At 46.3% G+C, this 18,168-nt stretch overlaps 1 protein-coding gene across 1 annotated transcript in view; it reads left to right on the top strand.

Moving 5' to 3' along the window:
• LOC126473799 (adenylate cyclase type 2) overlaps positions 1 to 18,168 on the top strand; it is a 324,328-nt gene that overhangs the window by 207,401 nt on the left and 98,759 nt on the right. The window contains exons 10-11 of the mRNA XM_050101077.1: positions 3,847 to 4,017; positions 15,043 to 15,298. Coding sequence (XP_049957034.1) covers positions 3,847 to 4,017; positions 15,043 to 15,298 — 427 coding nt within the window. The remainder of the gene's footprint in view (positions 1 to 3,846; positions 4,018 to 15,042; positions 15,299 to 18,168) is intronic.

Consider the following 18,168-nt stretch of genomic DNA (forward strand, 5'->3'; position numbering starts at 1 on the left):
GTGAAAACCGGTCAAGGATCAGTTTTCAATATTTTGCAAGTCATTCTGAACATTAGTAAGTTTCCTGCCTCCTGGAACACATTCAAAAAACCTGCTGGTCGGCAGTAACAACTAAATGGTAGCAGATATGTCAGACCAACCAAGATAATTTCTTTACCGCCTAATAACCCAAATGCAAACAAGGTCCCTGGAGTAGACGACATCTTCTTAGAATTACTGATATCCTTGAGGGAGCCAGCCATGAGAAAATTGTTGCACCTAGTGAGCAAGATACATCAGACAGACGAAATATCGTCAGACGTCAGGAAGAATTTAATAACCACAATTCCAAAGAAGGCATCCGATAACAGGTGTTAATGGTACCGAACAATCTGTTCAGTAAGCGATGGTTGTAAATTACGACACGAATTATTTACAAAATAAGAGAAGAACTGGTAGAAGGAGACTTCGGTGAGGATGTTTCGGTTTCGGAGAAAAGCAGTAACACGCAAATCAATATTGATCCTACGACTTATCCTAGAAGACAGCTTAAAGAAAGACAAACCTTTTAATATTTTCAACATTTTGCGGCCCTGTCAGCAACTGTATAAATATTAATTTTAAATTAACAACAGCCTCAGTTGCAATGTTTACCTAGATTTACCTACGTTTCAGTGTGGGTAACCCAACCTTCTTCAGAATAAAAGGAACTACGATTTGTCCATAATGTACAACGTCAAAAACTAAAAACTATGATACAGTAATACATCGCAATATTGCAATAACTTATCTGGGAAGCAGCCTCGGCCCCACTTCGCGACCGCAGTACGGCAGCCGTAGAAGGTTGGGTTATCCCAAAGGAAACCTAGGTAAATCTAGGTAAATATTGCAACTGAGGCTGTTGTTAATATAAAATTAAAGACAAACCTACTTTTATAGCATTTGTAGATTTAGATAAAGTGTTGATGCTGTTGACTAGACTATACAGTTTGATATTTTGAGCGTAGCAGAGATAAAATACAAGAAGACAAAGAAAGCGAAAGATTTATAGTTCAGATGGTTCAAATGACTCTGAGCACTATGGGACTTAACTTTTAAGTTCATCAGCCCCCTAGAACTTAGAACTACTTAAATCTAACTAACCTAAGGACATCACACACATCCATGCCCGAGGCAAGTTTGAAACTGCGACCGTAGCGGTCGCGCGGTTCCAGACTGTAGCGCCTAGAACCGCTCGGCCACCTCGGCCGGACAAAGATTTATAGTACTTATACAGAAAACATACTGCAGTTGTAAGAGTCGAGGGATATGAAAGGGAAGCCTTAATTGAGAAGGGGGTGAAACAAGATTATAGCCTATCCCCAGCGTTATTCAATCTGTACATTCAACGAGCTATGAAGAAAACGACGGAGGTATTCGTAAAGGGAATTAAATTCATGAAGAAAAAATGATAACTTTGAGAGTTATAGATGACATGTTTATTCTGACGGAGACGGTTGAGGACTCGGAACAGCAGCTGAAAGAAATGGATATGTCTTGAAAAGATATTATAAATGAACAGCAACAAAACTGAAGGAAGGATGACGGAATGTACTCGAATTAAATGAAGCAGTGTTGATAGAAATAAATTAGAAAATAAAAGAAGTAGATGAGTTTTGTTATTTGGGCATCAAAATAACTGATGGTGGCCGCAGTAAAAAGGATAAAGACTGTAGATGGGCTGTAGCACGCAAAGTGTTTCTGAAGAAGGGAAATTTGTTAACATCTAATATAGAATTAAATGTTGGGAATTCATTTCTGCAGTGTAGCGTTGTACGGCAGTGAAACGTGGACGATAGGCAGTTCAGACGAGAATTGAATGTTTTGAAATGTGATACTGCAGAAGAATAATGACTATTAGACGGGTAGATCGAATAACAAATGAGGGGTTGCTGAATCGAACTGAGGAAAAAGAATTTCATGGCGCAATTTGACTCAAACAGGGATCGTTTTGTGGTATACGTTCTGAGACACCAAGGGATAGTCAGTCTGGTAATACAGGCAAGTGTGAGTGTTAAAAATTGTAGAGGGAGACGAAGGCCAGAATACGGTTAGTGGGTTCAAATGCCTGTTGGTTACGTTAGTTGTGCAGAGATGGAGAGGCTTGCACAGGACAGGGCAGCATCGAGATCTACAGCAAAACAGCCTTCGGAATGAACAACCGAAGATGAATTCTGGGTATATCACTATGACCTCGAGGCAAAGGAGCAAAACAAGCAGTGGAAACAAGCGGATTCACAACTGACGAAAACGGCGAAGTAGACAGAACCAGCATCGGGCAAAGTGATGCTCAGCGCCTTTCTGACTACCTCGATTTGATGTTAACAGATTATCCTCGTAAAGGCAAACCATCACAGGAGGAACCACCGAAACGTCCTAACGAGGCTGTCAAGACGAAGCATTGTTATAAGCTGACAAAGGGTTTGTTTTTGCTCCACGATAACGGCTCAGCTCATTCTAAGGCAGAAAGAGTGACACATGCTGCCTCTTTGGGCTACAAAAATTTTGTCTTACCTTCCGTAGCATCCTGACTTAGCGCACCGTGAGTTCTTCCTCTTTATTCAGAGACGAAACCACGGTACTGCATGCATTACCAGGATAACGACGAGGTGGTTGGGTTGGAACTGTACCTGAACAGAAGAATTGCAGACTGATTTCTACAACAAACGTAATTTCATTCTAACTTGGCACATATCTGGACACCTCTCGCACCCTTAGGGGTGGGACGAAGCTTGAATTGTATGATACGTAAAAGTAATCGCAATCGCTTTTCTTATCGTCGAATGCATAATTTTTGGGATTGCTAGGTTTGAATGGAGATAGTCTGACAACTCTGAAGCCGTGGCGTTTGCGGTAGAAAGGGGTGACATGTACAGCTTATCTCTGGAACGCTTGCAGCAATTTCAACTTCATGAGGTGCGCATTTAATTTAAAGTCAGGGAAAATTAGTGGGGAGCTGGGGGAGTAGGACACGCTTAGCATTTCTATGTAGGGTATAGGTCTATTGGAGAGATGGGGTGAAATGTAAGCACAGCTCTGAAGGAATAAGGATAAGTATGTAGGCAGGCTCCGTCAGCCAGTCAGCTGGTGTATTATATAGCATACTAACTGTTCCCAGACACGCGTTGCTATGGCTCAATCAACTTAAACTTAAAAAAAGAAAGTCTGAGAGCATAATTTTCTAACATGTGTGTGAATTGGATACACATCCTAATCTTTTTCTCCCCCATTCCAAACCCCGTCTCTGTCCATATCTTCTTCACCCTCTCTCATTGTGCATTACCCCCTCCTTCCCCCTCTTTCTGTGCATCACCTCCTCCTCCTTTTCTTTGTCCATCTTCTCCACCTCCCTCTCTCCCTCCCTCCCTCCCTCTCTCTCTCCCTCCCTCTCTCTCTCTCTCTCTCTCTCTCTCTCTCTCTCTCTCTCCATCTCTGTATCTCCTCCGCCCCCGCTCTGTCCCCCTCTCCTGTCCATCACCTTCTCACCCCTTTCTATGTCCATCGTCTCCTCCCCCTTTCTATGTCCATCTTCTCCTTCTCTTCCACCTATCTCTCCATCTCCTCCTGCCCCTTTCTCCCTTCATCTCGTCCTTTTCACTTTCTGTGTCTACTTTCTCCCACCCCTCTGTCCATCTCCTACTCCCCCTCTCTTTGACACTGTATACGTATGATAAAAAGTGGGCGTATAAAAACACGTGCGTATTCGCATGCAACGTTGTGTCAAATACGACGAAGAACTTAAGAAGATTTAAGATTTTAAAGAAACGAACATTTATATTTTTTATTTGCGTAGATAACAGCAGCCAGATGTTGCCTGTTTCCCCACAGGCAGTGCATGTCTCAGTCAGAGGAGATGAACCCGGCACTCCTGTGGTTCAAAGACAGCGGCCACGAGACCGACTACCGCAGTGAGCCGGACCTGCAGTTCCGCTACTACGTGCTCGCCGCGCTCGTCCTCTTCCTCTGCATGGCCACCGTGCAGCTGCTCATTCTCAAGGGGTAAGCGCCGCGTTCTTACTACATCACATCTACACACTCCTACGTACCGCTCCACAGTGCTGTGTCCCATTCCCTTAACAAGCGATGGACAAAATATTCTTTACATGCCTCTATGTGTGATCTAACGTGTCTCACCTTATTCTCACGATTCCTACGTGACATATATGATAGTGGCAACTGGATTATCGAACAGCTTTTTTCTAATATCGGTTGTCTTAAAATTTCGGGACAGAGTGATTCACATACTGTCTCGAAGGCACTTGGCTAACGACACATCCAAACTCATTACTTCAGTGTGCCACACGACTGCAGTAACAATTTCCCCCCCCCCCCCCCCCCCCCCAAGGAGGCTCAAAAGTCTTTGGTGATTACGTGCTTGACTTTCACGGGGCCCCAGCCTTTGCAGCTCTACTTCCTCTTTCTCTTCCTGTGCTGCTAACCCACACTTCGACTATCTCTTTGAATTTCCCGCTCACGGGGCCCTCAGCTCTTTTGTGTGTACATGTGTGGTACACACGAGCCCCTGAGCTATTGCAGCCTTTCTTCATTTCTGCGCTGCTTTACCTTCCCCTTCCGTCTCCCTACCTGTCATTATTCCTTTCCCTTTGCCCCTTCCTTTCCCTCTCTTGGTGTTCTTATCTATGTCGGCCCAGCTATGCTCCTGACTTCGTTTCGTCTTGCGGTTTTCGGTTGTTTGCTTTTACCCCTTCTGTTGGACTTCACGGTTTTGGCCTCCATTTCTAAATTTGGAATCTGAGCAGGTGGGGAAGAACTCCCTCCCTAGCGCCTTTGGTGTGGGTTCCCCTCGACCTCTTCCTCTTCCTCCTCCTCCTCCTCCTCCTCTTCCTCTTCCTCCTCCTCTCCTTCTCCCTTTTCCTTCCTCCCTTCCTTCTAGCCGTAGTCCTTTCGCCTCCTTGCTAGGTTACCAGTTCGATAGCCCCATCTGGCTGAGACCGCTGACACAACAGGGATCACACTGCTCGTACCTGCTCTCTGAACACCTCGCGATAGCCTAGGGGCGATTGTCTATCATTTTAGGGCATCGGAACTCCCGGCAACGACCGTCATGCCAGGCGGCCGTTGCTGTGGGTGGATGACGCCCACCAGGCGAGCCCCTGATCGTAGTGGATGGACATTTGGCACATAAAAGATGTTGAACTCTCTGGCCGTCTTACGTGGCCGCTTTTCTTCCTAGCAATAGTTCTCTCTCAGTTCCTGTTTCTGCCTCCCCAGACTTTCCCCCCTTTGGTTCCCCTTGGTAGAAAGGCTAGGCCCGCTGGCTTGGGGCAAAACCCTTTCTGCGGTTCTTGGTCTGTACCAGGATTGATAGGAAGACTTTTGCCTCCACCAAACCCCTTATTGTGGAAAGTATTGAGGACAAGTCCTTAAGCAAGTTGAGATTTGGCTTCCTCCTTACAGAGGCAACTCCTGCCAGTCAGTCAGCCTGCCTCTGTGGCTGCGACCGCTTAGGAGACATACCGTTGAATATCACCCCTCACAAGTGTCATTATGACATAGGTATAATTTTTCATGAGGATCTTCTCCTCCAGTCCAACGATGAGCTCAGGGCTAATCTGGATTATGTGGCTTTCATTTCGTCCAGCGCGTACCTAACGACATCGTTTAGACATTGGCGCTTTCATCCTGGCCCTTGCAAAAGATACCCTGTCCGAGAAGGTAAAGGTAATGGTATACAGATGCAACGCAAACTGTACATTCCACCTCCCACGTGTTGCTTCCGTTGCCTCAAGTTCAGCCACATGTTCTCGTGACGCTATGCCACTCCTATGGGTGGTGACGGTGGTCGCCCTCTTCATGTGGGGTGCCCTTGCACCCTACTGCCTAACTATGTAGACATTCTCTCTGCTCACCAGTATGTCCAGTGTATACAAAGGAAAAAAGAATACAGAAATAAAGATCGTTGACAGTCTTAGCTACTTTCAGGTCTGATGGTGAAGTCTGATAGACTTCACCCCGTGAATCTCTCACCTACTTTGCTTCAGTTATGTCTTCCCCTCGTCTCCCCTCCTCCTTACCCCCCCCTTCCCTTTCCTCCACTCCAGTGGCTCCCATCCATTCCCATCAAGGAACCCCTCCTCCTCCTCACCTAGAGAACAAATCCACTTCTCTGGCTCCTACTAGGGGCGGGGCTCCGTCTCGGAACACCACTCCCCAACATTCTCAAGACAGAAAGCCTACAACCTACAGTCAGATGAGGGGCCCACGCTCTGAGGCCCCAAAGCCACTTGCTTTCTGTCCAATGCAGACATCGCAGTCACCTATTCCCTTACTGATAACACTTTCTCCCTCCCTCCAAGGGAGAAGGAGCAACACACGGACGAGGTTTCCCCAACATCCCAGGGGCTTTCGCCCCCCTCCCTCTCACTCTGAATCAGACCCTGTTTTTATGGATGTCACACCATTCACGTCAGTGACGACCACTGACACAGTGACATGATCTCCCCTCAGCTTCTATTTGTCTAGCCTGAATTCTCAACACACTATAATCCACTGGAATTGCGACGGATACTACAGTCACCTACCGGAAATGTAACAACTTGTTCTGCATTCTGTCTTGCTCTTCAAGACTTCCATGGTAACCATTCTCCAACGTTTCGTGGTTATCGGGCGTCCTGTCAGATTGGTGTGGGCCCCAAGATAGCATCTGGAGGAGTCTGCACTTTCCTTCACACTGATGCTATTAGTGACTGGGTCCCCCTTCATACCAACCTGGAAGCAGTAGCGGAACGAGTGCGACCGACCCTAGGAATCACCATTTGCGATGTATACCTCCCCCAGATAGGTCAATTCGTCAAGTTGAATTGCCTGCCTTAAACAGCAACTCCTGCCCCCGTAGCACCTCCTCAGTGACTTCAGTGCACACAAGCCCCTGTGGGAGTGGGCCACTTCAAAGGGTAGCGGTTTTTTAAATGACCAACTTATTGCAGACTTTCATGGATCTCCTGAATGCTTTAGTGCTGCTCTTGGTACCTTTTCTGCCATTTATCTCACGACCTCCTCAGCTACTCTCGTGACTTCACAACACTAGTCACCCTATGATGATCTTTGTGATAGTGAACACTCACTGGTGATTCTTTCGTTCCCCTGCCGCCTCCAGCCAGACATGCCTCAAAGATGGGCATTATGCAGAACCAACCGGGCTTTATATATGTTTGCTGTCCACGTCAACACCTCTCTCTAAAAAAATGGTTCAAATGGCTCTGAGCACTATGGGACTCAACTGCTGAGGTCATTAGTCCCCTAGAACTTAGAACTAGTTAAACCGAACTAACCTAAGGACATCACAAACATCCATGCCCGAGGCAGGATTCGAACCTGCGACCATAGCGGTCTTGCGGTTCCAGACTGCAGTGCCTTCAACCGCACGGCCACTTCGGCCAGCAACGCCTCTCTCTCTGATTGGATTGATGTGATCGTACAACACGTCTCTGTCACTATTCTTCACGTCGCTGGCACTCCTGTCCCTATATCCCCAGGTCCTCCATGTCGTCAACCAATCCCTTGGTGGACCAACGACGTAGCATTCGCTATCCAGGACCACTAATGGTCGGTGCAACGATTTAAATGATACCCTTCACAGACTAGCCTTATCGCTTTAAAGAATCTCTGTGCTAGGGCTCGCTATCTTATTAAGCACAGTAGAAAGAAACGCTGGAATCACTGTGTTTCCTCCCTGGGAATGTATGCCTCTTCATCCCAGGTTTGGTCCAAGCTCCGTAGCCTTCTGGGCCGCCAGCGACAATCAGTTGTCCAGGGTATCATCCTAAAGCGAGCTCTGTGTACTGATCCATCAGTCCTTGCAGAACACCTCGAAACGCAGTTCTTGACAGCATCGGCATCCTCCACCTATCCTGCTGTCTTTCTCCACCAGAGACGATGAGTTGAAGAAACCCCCCTCTGTTTCAATCCCCGCCAAGCTGAAGCCTATAATGATCCTTTCACTAAATGGGGATTCTTGCAGGTTCTTACATCTGCGCGTGACACAGCCCCAGGCCCAGATTCCATCCACAACCAGATGATCCAACACCAAGTTACCCAGAGGCAACAATACTCAGTGTCTTCAGATGCATTTGGCTCATGGTTATCTTCCCCTCACAACGGCGAGACAGTATACTTATTCATGTACTTAAGCCCATGAAGAACGGAATGTCTCCCGACAACTACCAAACGATTAGCCTGACCAACTTCCTTCGTAAACTGCTCGAGTGGATGGTTAGCTTCCGATTATGCTGGGTACTCGAATCTCAGGGTCTTTTTTCTCATATCAGTGTGGCTTCCAGGACGAACGATCTACAACTGATCAATTACTCAGAATGGAAACAGAAACCCGATAGGCTTTTGCTAAACGCCGACACCTTGTGCAGTCTTCTTTGACCTACATAACGCATTCGACACAGCTTAGCACCGAAATATTGTCGTTACCCTCCATGACTGGGGCTTTCCACCCCTTTTCGATTTGTAGGTGCGAGTTTTTATGCCTCCGGCTATCCTGGGTAGATTTGGCACTTCATTCAGCATCCTTCGGATCCAGGAGAATGTATCCCACAGGATTCTGTGATAAGAGCCACACTCTTCCTCGTTGCCATTAATGGGCTTGTAACTTCTGTTAAGCCTCTGGTTACACTGGCATTATATGTCGACGAGTTTTGCATCTGCTGCAGCTCCCATTCGGTAGAATCAGCTGAACGCCAGCTCCAAGGTGCCATCCAATGGGCCTCTACAGGGGCCCTTTCCCATGGCTTCCAGTTTTCTCCCTCGAAAACACGGGTTATGCATTCTTGCCGTTGAGCCACAGTACACCCCGATCCAGCACTTTTTTAGGCAACCAGCGCCTCGATGTAGCACAGCACCGGTTCTCGGACTTCCTTTCTCATAAAAAGCTGTCGTGGCTGCCATATATACGCCACCTGTAGACTACCTGCATTCGGAACCTTAAAGGTCTCTGGTCCTGGCTCGCACATCTTGAGGTACAGACTGTGCTACTCTTCTCCACCTTTACTGCAGTATGGTTTTTTCCAGACTAGATTATGGTTGTGTGATTTATGGCTTAGCAGTTCCTTCCACTCTGAAACGATTTGACCCTTTTAATCATTATGGGATGTATCTGGATATCAGTGCCTTTTGCACTAGTCTTGTCTACAGTTTCCTTGCAGAAGCGGGTATTTCCCCATTACAAATACGATGGAGTCAACTCGTGGTTTCTTGCGCAATCGGCATTCGACCATTCGGCAATTCCTTTATCATCCCGTGTATCCTGCCCTCTTTGCAAACTTGGAATATCTTCCTCCTGATACCTGCCCTCAGGTGGGATTGCCAGTTGGAATGCATCCTCACTTCTCTTTTTCAGGATCTCCATCATCTCCCCATCTCCACTCACTGGAATGAGCCCTGCGTCTTTCCTCCCCCCCCCCCCCCCCCCTCTGAATTGTAGTTATACCACAGATTAGGATCGACATATTCCAAGATCGTAAGATCTCTGTCACCTGTATGTTGTTCCAGCATCTTGTACATGCCATCCTTGAAGAGTTACAGAATTCTGTCATCTTCTACACTGATGGTTCTAAAATGATACAAAAGATTGGATACACTTTTACGTCTCTTGCTGGCGTGGAACACCATTTACTGCCGAGATCTCGTAGTCTGTTCAGAGCAGAGCTCCTAGCCTTAACAGTGTCCTCCATTTTATTACTCAGGCCTCCCTCCACAGAGTTTTAATATGTACTGACTCAATGAGCAGTCAGCAGGCTATAGACCGACGCCACTCATGTCACCCTTTGGTCTCTGCTATCCATGACCTCCTCCATGCCCTTGGCTGTGAAGCCTGCGAAGTTGCCTTTCTCTGGGTCCCAAGGCTTGTGGGCATCCCAAGGAATGAATAGGCTGACCATTTGACTAGAGAGGCAGATACTTGACCCTCACTGCCTTCGGTGATTCCAATGCAGATATGCATCTTCGCTCTTCCTTCTGCTCCTCTAGGGAGTCCACTGTGTCAGGCCATCTAGGTATCTGTCATACTAGGCTCGCCCGTTGTTTTCTCTTGCCTAACGTGGCTGTGGAGCCAGCCTGACGGTATTTCATATATTGGTGGAAGGTCCCCTCTCTTGGCTCTTCGTACTAAGTAGAACCTTCCAGATTCCTTGTCTTTAATATTAGCTGACAATTGACGGGAGGCTGAACTGGTCCTCAGGTTCCTATATGAAAGTGGTTTTTATTTTCGGTTATAAGGTTTTGCTTTACTCCTGGAGTAGGGGCAGGGTGGTTGTGGTTGGGGCCTGTCTTCGTGTTTTCTGAGTCTCGGACCCATGACCACTCCCCTTGCAAAGACCGCTCTTTTATCCCTCTGTTTTTCCAGTTTTAAGATTTGGCCTACCCTTTTATGCCTTCTACTGTGTAGATTTTTAGCTTTCTTGTTTTGTAGTTTCACCCTTCTGACTGGATGCGCCCACTTTTAACGGACACCTCCATCTTACGCAAGTAAGTTCTGAACTGCGGAACTGATGACCTCACGGTTTAGTCCCATAACCCCGTTCAGTCAGTCTAGTCCAGTCCTGTAACGACGTGTCGACACAACAATTGAGTCAAATAGCTGCGCATGCCGCCAGAGCCAGTCAGCAAAACATCTCTCTGCGAGTGTGCTACAAATACACTGGTATGTAAAACTTAAAAGAAAGTAACATTCGCATTATATGTCACTACCATGTAAGATAGCTCGATGAAACTTGAAGTTCATCTTTTCATGATGTAAATACCGATTTTGTTAGTTACCATGTAACAGCATAACGACTTTGTTTTATGACCATCGTTAAATTACACTGGTCACGAACGTTGAAAAAGTATTTTTAATTATGTCATGTGTGGATGTTGTCATTTTAAGAAAGATTTTAACAGTGTGTGAAGCCATGATGGCACCAACACTAATCAAGTACGTTTTATGACCTGAAGATGGCTAGATTGTTAGCTAGCAATCGATCCAAATAAGCCGCGCGGAATTAGCCGAACGGTCTGTACCACTGCAGTCATGGACTGTGCGGCTGATCCAGGCGGAGGTTCGAGTCCTCGCTCAGGCATGGGTGTGTGTGTTTGTCCTTAGGATAATTTAGGTTAAGTAGTGTGTAAGCTGAGGGACTGATGACCTTAGTAGTTAAGTCCCATAAGATTTCACACACATTTCTTTTTATCCAAATAAAGGGAATTTCATGTGCGATCTTGACTTCATGAGTCTTCAGTCCCTAACATTAATAAAAATTTACAGTAGATAGCGTATTTCCTGGTCATCATCATCATCATCAGTGTTCTGCCAAAAGGCAGGTTTCCACATGGTAGTTGTCTTCTGCCATCCTCTTCAGGTCCGCATAATTTCCTCTTCCCTTTACGTCGTCTATCATCTTGTATCTCCTTCTTCCTCTCAGTCTTCCCCCACAAACCAATCCTTCCAAAGCATCTGCTAGCAAGCACTCCCTTCTCAATGAATGTCCCAACCAGTTCTTTTTCCTTTCTCTTACAACCTTCAGCAGACATATTCTCTCACCAAGCCTTTCGTTACTCGCTCTTTCCATCGAGCTTATTCTCTCCATTCTCCTCCACATCCACATCTCAAATGCTTCTAACCTTTTTTCATCCTCTCGTCTTAGCGTCCATGTTTCTGCCTCACTCCAGGCAAAACATTTGTCAAGCCTTTTCCTTAGTCCTTTATCTAATTTGCCACGTAAGAGTCTCCTCTTTCTGTTGAATGCCTCCTTCGCTATGGCAATTCGAGTTTTCACCTCCTGGTGACATCTCAAGTCTTCAGTTATTGTGCTTCCAAGATATTTAAATTCACTTAGTTGGCTAATGGTAGATTGTCCTATTTTAATATTGGACAGTCTGCGTCTTGTACTGATAACCATACTCCTTGTTTTTGCTGTGTTTATTTGCATCCCATATTCCACACAAGCTTCATTCAGATCTTTGAGCATGTTATTCACTGTCCACTCACGTTCGGCCATTAATACCATGTCATCAGCAAATCTTATACATTCTATTCTCTTTCCACCAATACATATTACTCTTTTCCCATCTAAGCTTTTCGCAATAATCTCTTCAAGGTATACGTTAAACAACAGGCAACAACCTTGTCTAACACCTCGTCCAATGCTGCTTCCTTCTGACATTTCATTTCCAGTCCTTATCCTTACTTTCTGGTGTAAATATACAAGGTCCGGCAGAAAAACCTCCCCTTTAAGGAAAGCTAATAAAAACAAAACCAAATAAGGTAGAACAATTTTATTTATACTAAATAAAAGTACATATTATGCCATTTTAGAAAATACTCTTATGGTCTTACTTTTTAAATAAAACATCCCTTAAATGGCTTCCTGCACTGTCGACACACTGTTTGAGTCTTTCCCTGAAGTTATTCATTACTCTTTGAGTCATTTCAGGTGGAATAGCTTCAACCTCTTGTGTAATTGCTTCTTTCAGGGCTCGTAAAGATTGTGGACGTTGTTCATAAACTTTTGCTTTTAAATAGCCCCAAAGAAAGAAATCACAGGGCGTTAAGTCCGGCGATCGTGGGGGCCAGCCAATGTCTCCACGCAACGAGATCACATGTCCAGGAAACATTTCCTTCACCAATGCCAGTGACTGCCGCGCTGTGTGGGCTGTAGCACCATCTTGCTGGAACCACACGTTCTCTATTTCACCAAAAAGCTCCCTTAGTTGCGGTTGGAGAAAGTCGCGGAGCATGGCACAATAGCGTTCACGGTTAAATTCCTGTTGACGGTTAAATTCCTGTCATTTTCTTCGAAAAAGTAAGGACCGATCACTCCGGAATTGTAAACAGCACACCATACTTTTACTTTAGGGCTATGAAGTGGTCGTTGATGAAGTTCTTGGGGATTGTGTTCACACCAGTACCTGCAATTTTGGCTGTTCACTGTTCCGGCAAGGTGAAAGTGTGCTTCATCAGAAAAAATCACAATATCGTTGGCACGAATGTTCCGAAGAAGGTCTTGGCACAAACTTACACGGACACCACAGTCTCGTTCACTCAGTTCCTGCGTAGTTACAATTTTGTAAGGATGCATTTTAAGATCTCGATGCAAGATTCTTCTCACACTTCGATCAGATATCCGTAATGCTGCCGCATGCTTTTTAGCGGATCGTCGAGGAGATTGTTGAACTGAAGCTCTAACTGCATCAACATTTCCGGGGCCTGTTGCAGTCCGTGGTCGTCCAGGTGGTTTCCTTTTTAATGCGGAACCTGTCTCACGAAAGTTAGCAACCCAAGAATAAATTGTTTTCTTATCGGGAACAGGGTCCCGTCGTCCGAGCGCAAAGCGAACGCGAAAAGCACGTTGAGTATTAATAGGCGATTCGCCATTTTGAATAAAATCTTCCACTACGAAGGCACGATGTTCACCAGACCACGCCATGGCGTACACTGAAAACGGCACGTAGGCAGCTACTTAACGACGCGCCCCCCACCACTCTGCTCCTTCTACTGTCCGCTGCACGTTACTTTGTAATCGGGGAGTTTTTTATGCCGGACCCTGTAGATTCTGTATCACTCGTCCCTCTTTCCAATCTACTCCTTTCCTCTTCAAAATATCCGTCAGCTTGTTCCACTGAACTCTGTCAAAAGCCTTTTCTAAATCTATAAATACAGCAAATATTTCTCTACCCTTTTCCATATATCTTTCTGCTATAGTTCTTAACAGGCCAATAGCATCTCTTGTTCCTTTTTCTCTTCTAAATCCGAACTGCTCCTCTGCAATCCCTCTATCCAGCTTGCCATATAACCTTCTATTCAACACTCTCAGCAAGACTTTAGCTGCATGAGAAATTAGACTGATGGTTCGGTGCTCTTCACATTTTTTAGTGTTTCTCTTTTTCTCTGTTGGTATCATAACTGTAGGAGTCCTGGTCGACTGTATCAAAAAACTAATTCTCTTCCCTGTGTGTGTCCTGTTCCAGATTTTCAGCCTTTGCCTATCGAAGCAGTCCATTACTTCCTTTTCACTGTAGCTCTTGTGCCTAGTATCTTCTTTGCCTTTTCACGTTCGCTCTCTCTAAACGAATACTGTGCGCCTCTCTCTCGTACTGATAGCTCTAGTGTTCGTACGCCAAGTTTCACCAGTAGAGCCACGCTGAGTGTAGCTTTGTAAGCCCCGGTGAGGGATGTTTCTTTGTGGTCGCCGAACGGTATATGTCTGTGTAACCAAGGGCACCGACGAAATGCTGCTGTTTAGCGTGTCAGAGACAGAGCAACACTGAGCGAGGTTGGTCCGTTGCCAGGGGCAGGTACTGAGGGAGATGGTGGTCTTTATTTAATAAAATTGCAGCCAAATAGCCATATACAGTTACTTTGCTTAACATTTTACATTTACATTTTACATTTTTGCATATTCGTTTATCGATTTCACTCTTTTACTGCACAGTTCCATGTGATATCGTTCACAGGCTTCGTTACACAGTTCACATACACATGTTGTGGTTGGGTCATGATAAGTTTTGTTTTTGCAGATTAGATGATGAAAGCCGTGAATAGAAAGTCTAGTTACGACATGTCGCTGTTCGAAGTTTGGTGCTGTCCATGAGCTGCTTCGGTGCCATAGAACTCGGGCCATATTTTTTCTCGTTTGTCCTCCATGATATTCAGTTGCTTTCTGGAAGCCCTGGTGTGTGGCATCATATATCGAAGTCTGATGTCTTCAATTAGGAATGTCTCTCTCCCTAGCAGGTACACTAGTCTAGATCTTGTTGTCTTTGAGAGACCTAGTGCTCTTTTTAGGTAGGTCGATTTTACCTTTTCTAGTGTTTCTAGATTTTTTTCTGTCAGGTGGTCCCATATAACCTCCATGCCATTGGCCAGGACTGGAAAGATTTTTGTGTTGAATAATTTCATGGCTGTTTCAAGGCGGATGTTTTTGATGTCCTGTATTGCTGTTATTGCTTGGGCTGCACGTTCTGTTGTATGTTTTGTGAAGCTTTTGGCTGTTGGTTGCAATGCTGGTCTTTTCGCAGGGGCGTGGTGCTGTGGGGGTCCCTGGGGGCGACGCTATGCGCGTTGTTAGTGTTCGCCTACCTGTGCTGGCTGGAGGGTCGGTGCCCCGGGGGCGGCTCGTCACCCACCCCTGCCGTGGGCGGCGGCTGCCCGGGGGCGGCGGGGGCGGCGGCCGGTGACGAGGGGCGGCACACGGTGAGCGCCCACCGCTGGCTGCGCCTCGCCGTCTTCTCCATCACCGCCGCACTCTTCGCCGCCTGCGCCGTCATCACACTGGTGAGTACACACTGCTAGCCCGCCTACGTCTGTGAGTGGCTGTGTATGTTGCGGAATAGCTGTGAATCGTCTGGAGTAGTTACGGCGAAATTTTATAACGTGTGACCCACTTTCCCTGAAGGAGTACTGTGAGTAGGGGGTTGATGCAGCTCTATTACATATAGCAAAATATCGGAATATAGCGGAAAATCAGACCAGCTGTGTGGCTGGACTGAAGAGTTTTAAGCAAACAGAACACAGCATGTTGTTCTGAATGGAGAGACGTCTACAGACGTTTAAGTAACCTCTGGCGTGCCACAGGGGAATGTTATGGGACCATTGCTTTTCACAATATATATAAATGACCTAGTAGATAGTGTCGGAAGTTCCATGCGGCTTTTCGCAGATAATGCTGTAGTATACACAGAAGTTGCAGCATTAGAAAATTGTAGCAAAATGCAGGAAGGTCTGCAGTGGATAGGCACTTGGTGCAGGGAGTGGCAACTGACCCTTAACATAGACAAATGTAATGTATTGCGAATACATAGAAAGAATGATCCTTTATTCTATGATTGTATGATAGCGGAACAAACACTGGTAACAGTTACTTCTGTAAAATATGTGGGAGTATGCGTGCGGAACCATTTGAAGTGGAATGATCATATAAAATTAATTGTTGGTAAGGCGGGTGCCAGGTTGAGATTCATTGGGAGAGTCCTTAGAAACTGTAATTCATCAACAAAGGAGGTGGCTTACAAAACACTCGTTCGACCTATACTTGAGTATTGCTCATCAGTGTGGGATCCGTACCAGATCGGGTTGACGGAGGAGATAGAGAAGATCCAAAGAAGAGCGGCGCGTTTGTCACAGGGTTATTTGGTAACCGTGATAGGGTTACGGAGATGTTTAGCAAACTCAAATGGCAGACTCTGCAAGAGAGGCGCTCTGCATCGCGGTGTAACTTGCAGTTCAGGTTTCGAGAGGGTGCATTTCTGGATGAGGTATCGAATATATTGCTTCCCTCTACTTATACCTCCCGAGGAGATCGCGAATGTAAAATTAGAGAGATTCGAGCGCGCACGGAGGCTTTCCGGCAGTCGTTCTTCCCGCGAACCATACGCGACTGGAACGGAAATGGGAGGTAATGACAATGTCACGTAAAGTGCCCTTCGCCACACACCGTTGGGTGGCTTGCGGAGTATAAATGTAGTTGTAGATGTAGATTGTAGCGGATGGAAGGAAGAACGTTCAAAAGTAAGCATTGCTCAGAATCACCTTGAATCATTCAAACAAAATCACGTACACGCATGAGTTACGTTCGACGAGCCACAGATGTTGCTGTGGGGAGATGCCCAGCATTGCTCAACGTTATCTACAGATAGACATACCGTAGGTGCAACCGTGTCAGAGTGATATGAGATAGTCAGAGTGCTCTGTGATATTGGTAGTTTATTTTGGGGTAGCATTGGAGTGTTAAGAAGGCGGTGTGCAAAAATAATCTCTGACGACGTACAGTATACGATACGTACGAGGGGGAGTTGGAGAATAAGTTTCCGCTGTCGACTGTGGGCAGAGTTGTGTGATGTGGGCGAATGACGGCACGGCAGGTGAACGCGCACGTGCAAGACACCGATACATCATCGGGTAGAGATCGACCGCGATCAAGCAGATGGCGCTGTCGCAGTGCCTGCGCAAAGCAGAGGCCAACCGCTCAGTCTTTTCCCGGAGCTATGGAGAGAAGGTGCGTTTTGTTGTCGTGGTCACAGGCGGAAGTAAGAGTATCAGGCACAGAAATTCATAACCACCTTGTTGAGGTGTATGGGTCAGGTGTGATGTCGAGGCAGATGGTGCGGAGATGGTGCCAGCATTCAGTTATGGACGTCAGCAAGTGTAGGACACACCGAGACCTGGACAGACGCTACAGATGCAGATGTCAGGAAGGTGCATGACATGATTAAAGCGGTTGAACTTGGGATCAAACATGAGCGAGCTCACAAAGGTCATCCACGACAATCTTTGATATAGGAAGGTGTCAGCACGATGGGTGCCCCGCCAACTGACCCCGACACACATGGAAGTTCGCATGGCGTTCAGCATGGAACAGCTCGTGCGTTACCATGAATCTGGCAATGACCTTCTGTTTCGGATTGTGACGGCGTATGAAACGTGGCCCGAATCGAAGGCCACACCCGTGGAGTGGAAACATCCGTCATAACCTGTCCCAAAGAAGTTCAAAAGCACTCCGTCTGCAGGTAAAGTGTTACTCACCGTTTTCTGGGACGCCAAAGGAGTTTAGCTGCTGGAATTCCTGAAGGATTCAACCATCAATGCTGCGCGGTTCTGTGGCACTCTGTCGAAATTGAAAGAGATGATTTGGAAAAAGCGGCCTGGCCTTCTGAGATCAGGCGTTCTGCTGTTGGATGACAATGCGAGACCACACACGGCGATGGCAACACAAAACCATATTGCAACTCTTGGCTGGGAGCGCCTACACCATCCCCCTTACAGTCCGGATCTCGCACCAAGTGACTTCCATCTGTTTCCTGCTTTGAAGAAGACTCTCGGCGGAAGGCGCTTTGGTAGCAATGCTGAAGTCAAACAAGCCGTTCAACGCTTCTTCCGTGTGTAAAGCGGTATGATAAATTTCTCAATGTACTTCGAAATTATGTAGAAAAATAAAGATATGACTTATCTTTAATGTCTCACTCTCTTTTTTTTTCTTTCACACACAACTCTGACCACAGTCGACAGGGGAAACTTATTTTCCAACTCCCCTTCGTATTTCACTAGGTGAGAAGCATGATTGGCGACAGTTCAGATGACGTGAAATCGGTCCTACGTTAAGAGGTGAGGCTGAATATGAGAGACGTGTGACAGAGCTGATTACAGTT

This window comes from Schistocerca serialis, chromosome 4, assembly GCF_023864345.2.
Source record: "Schistocerca serialis cubense isolate TAMUIC-IGC-003099 chromosome 4, iqSchSeri2.2, whole genome shotgun sequence".
Lineage (NCBI taxonomy): Eukaryota > Metazoa > Arthropoda > Insecta > Orthoptera > Acrididae > Schistocerca > Schistocerca serialis.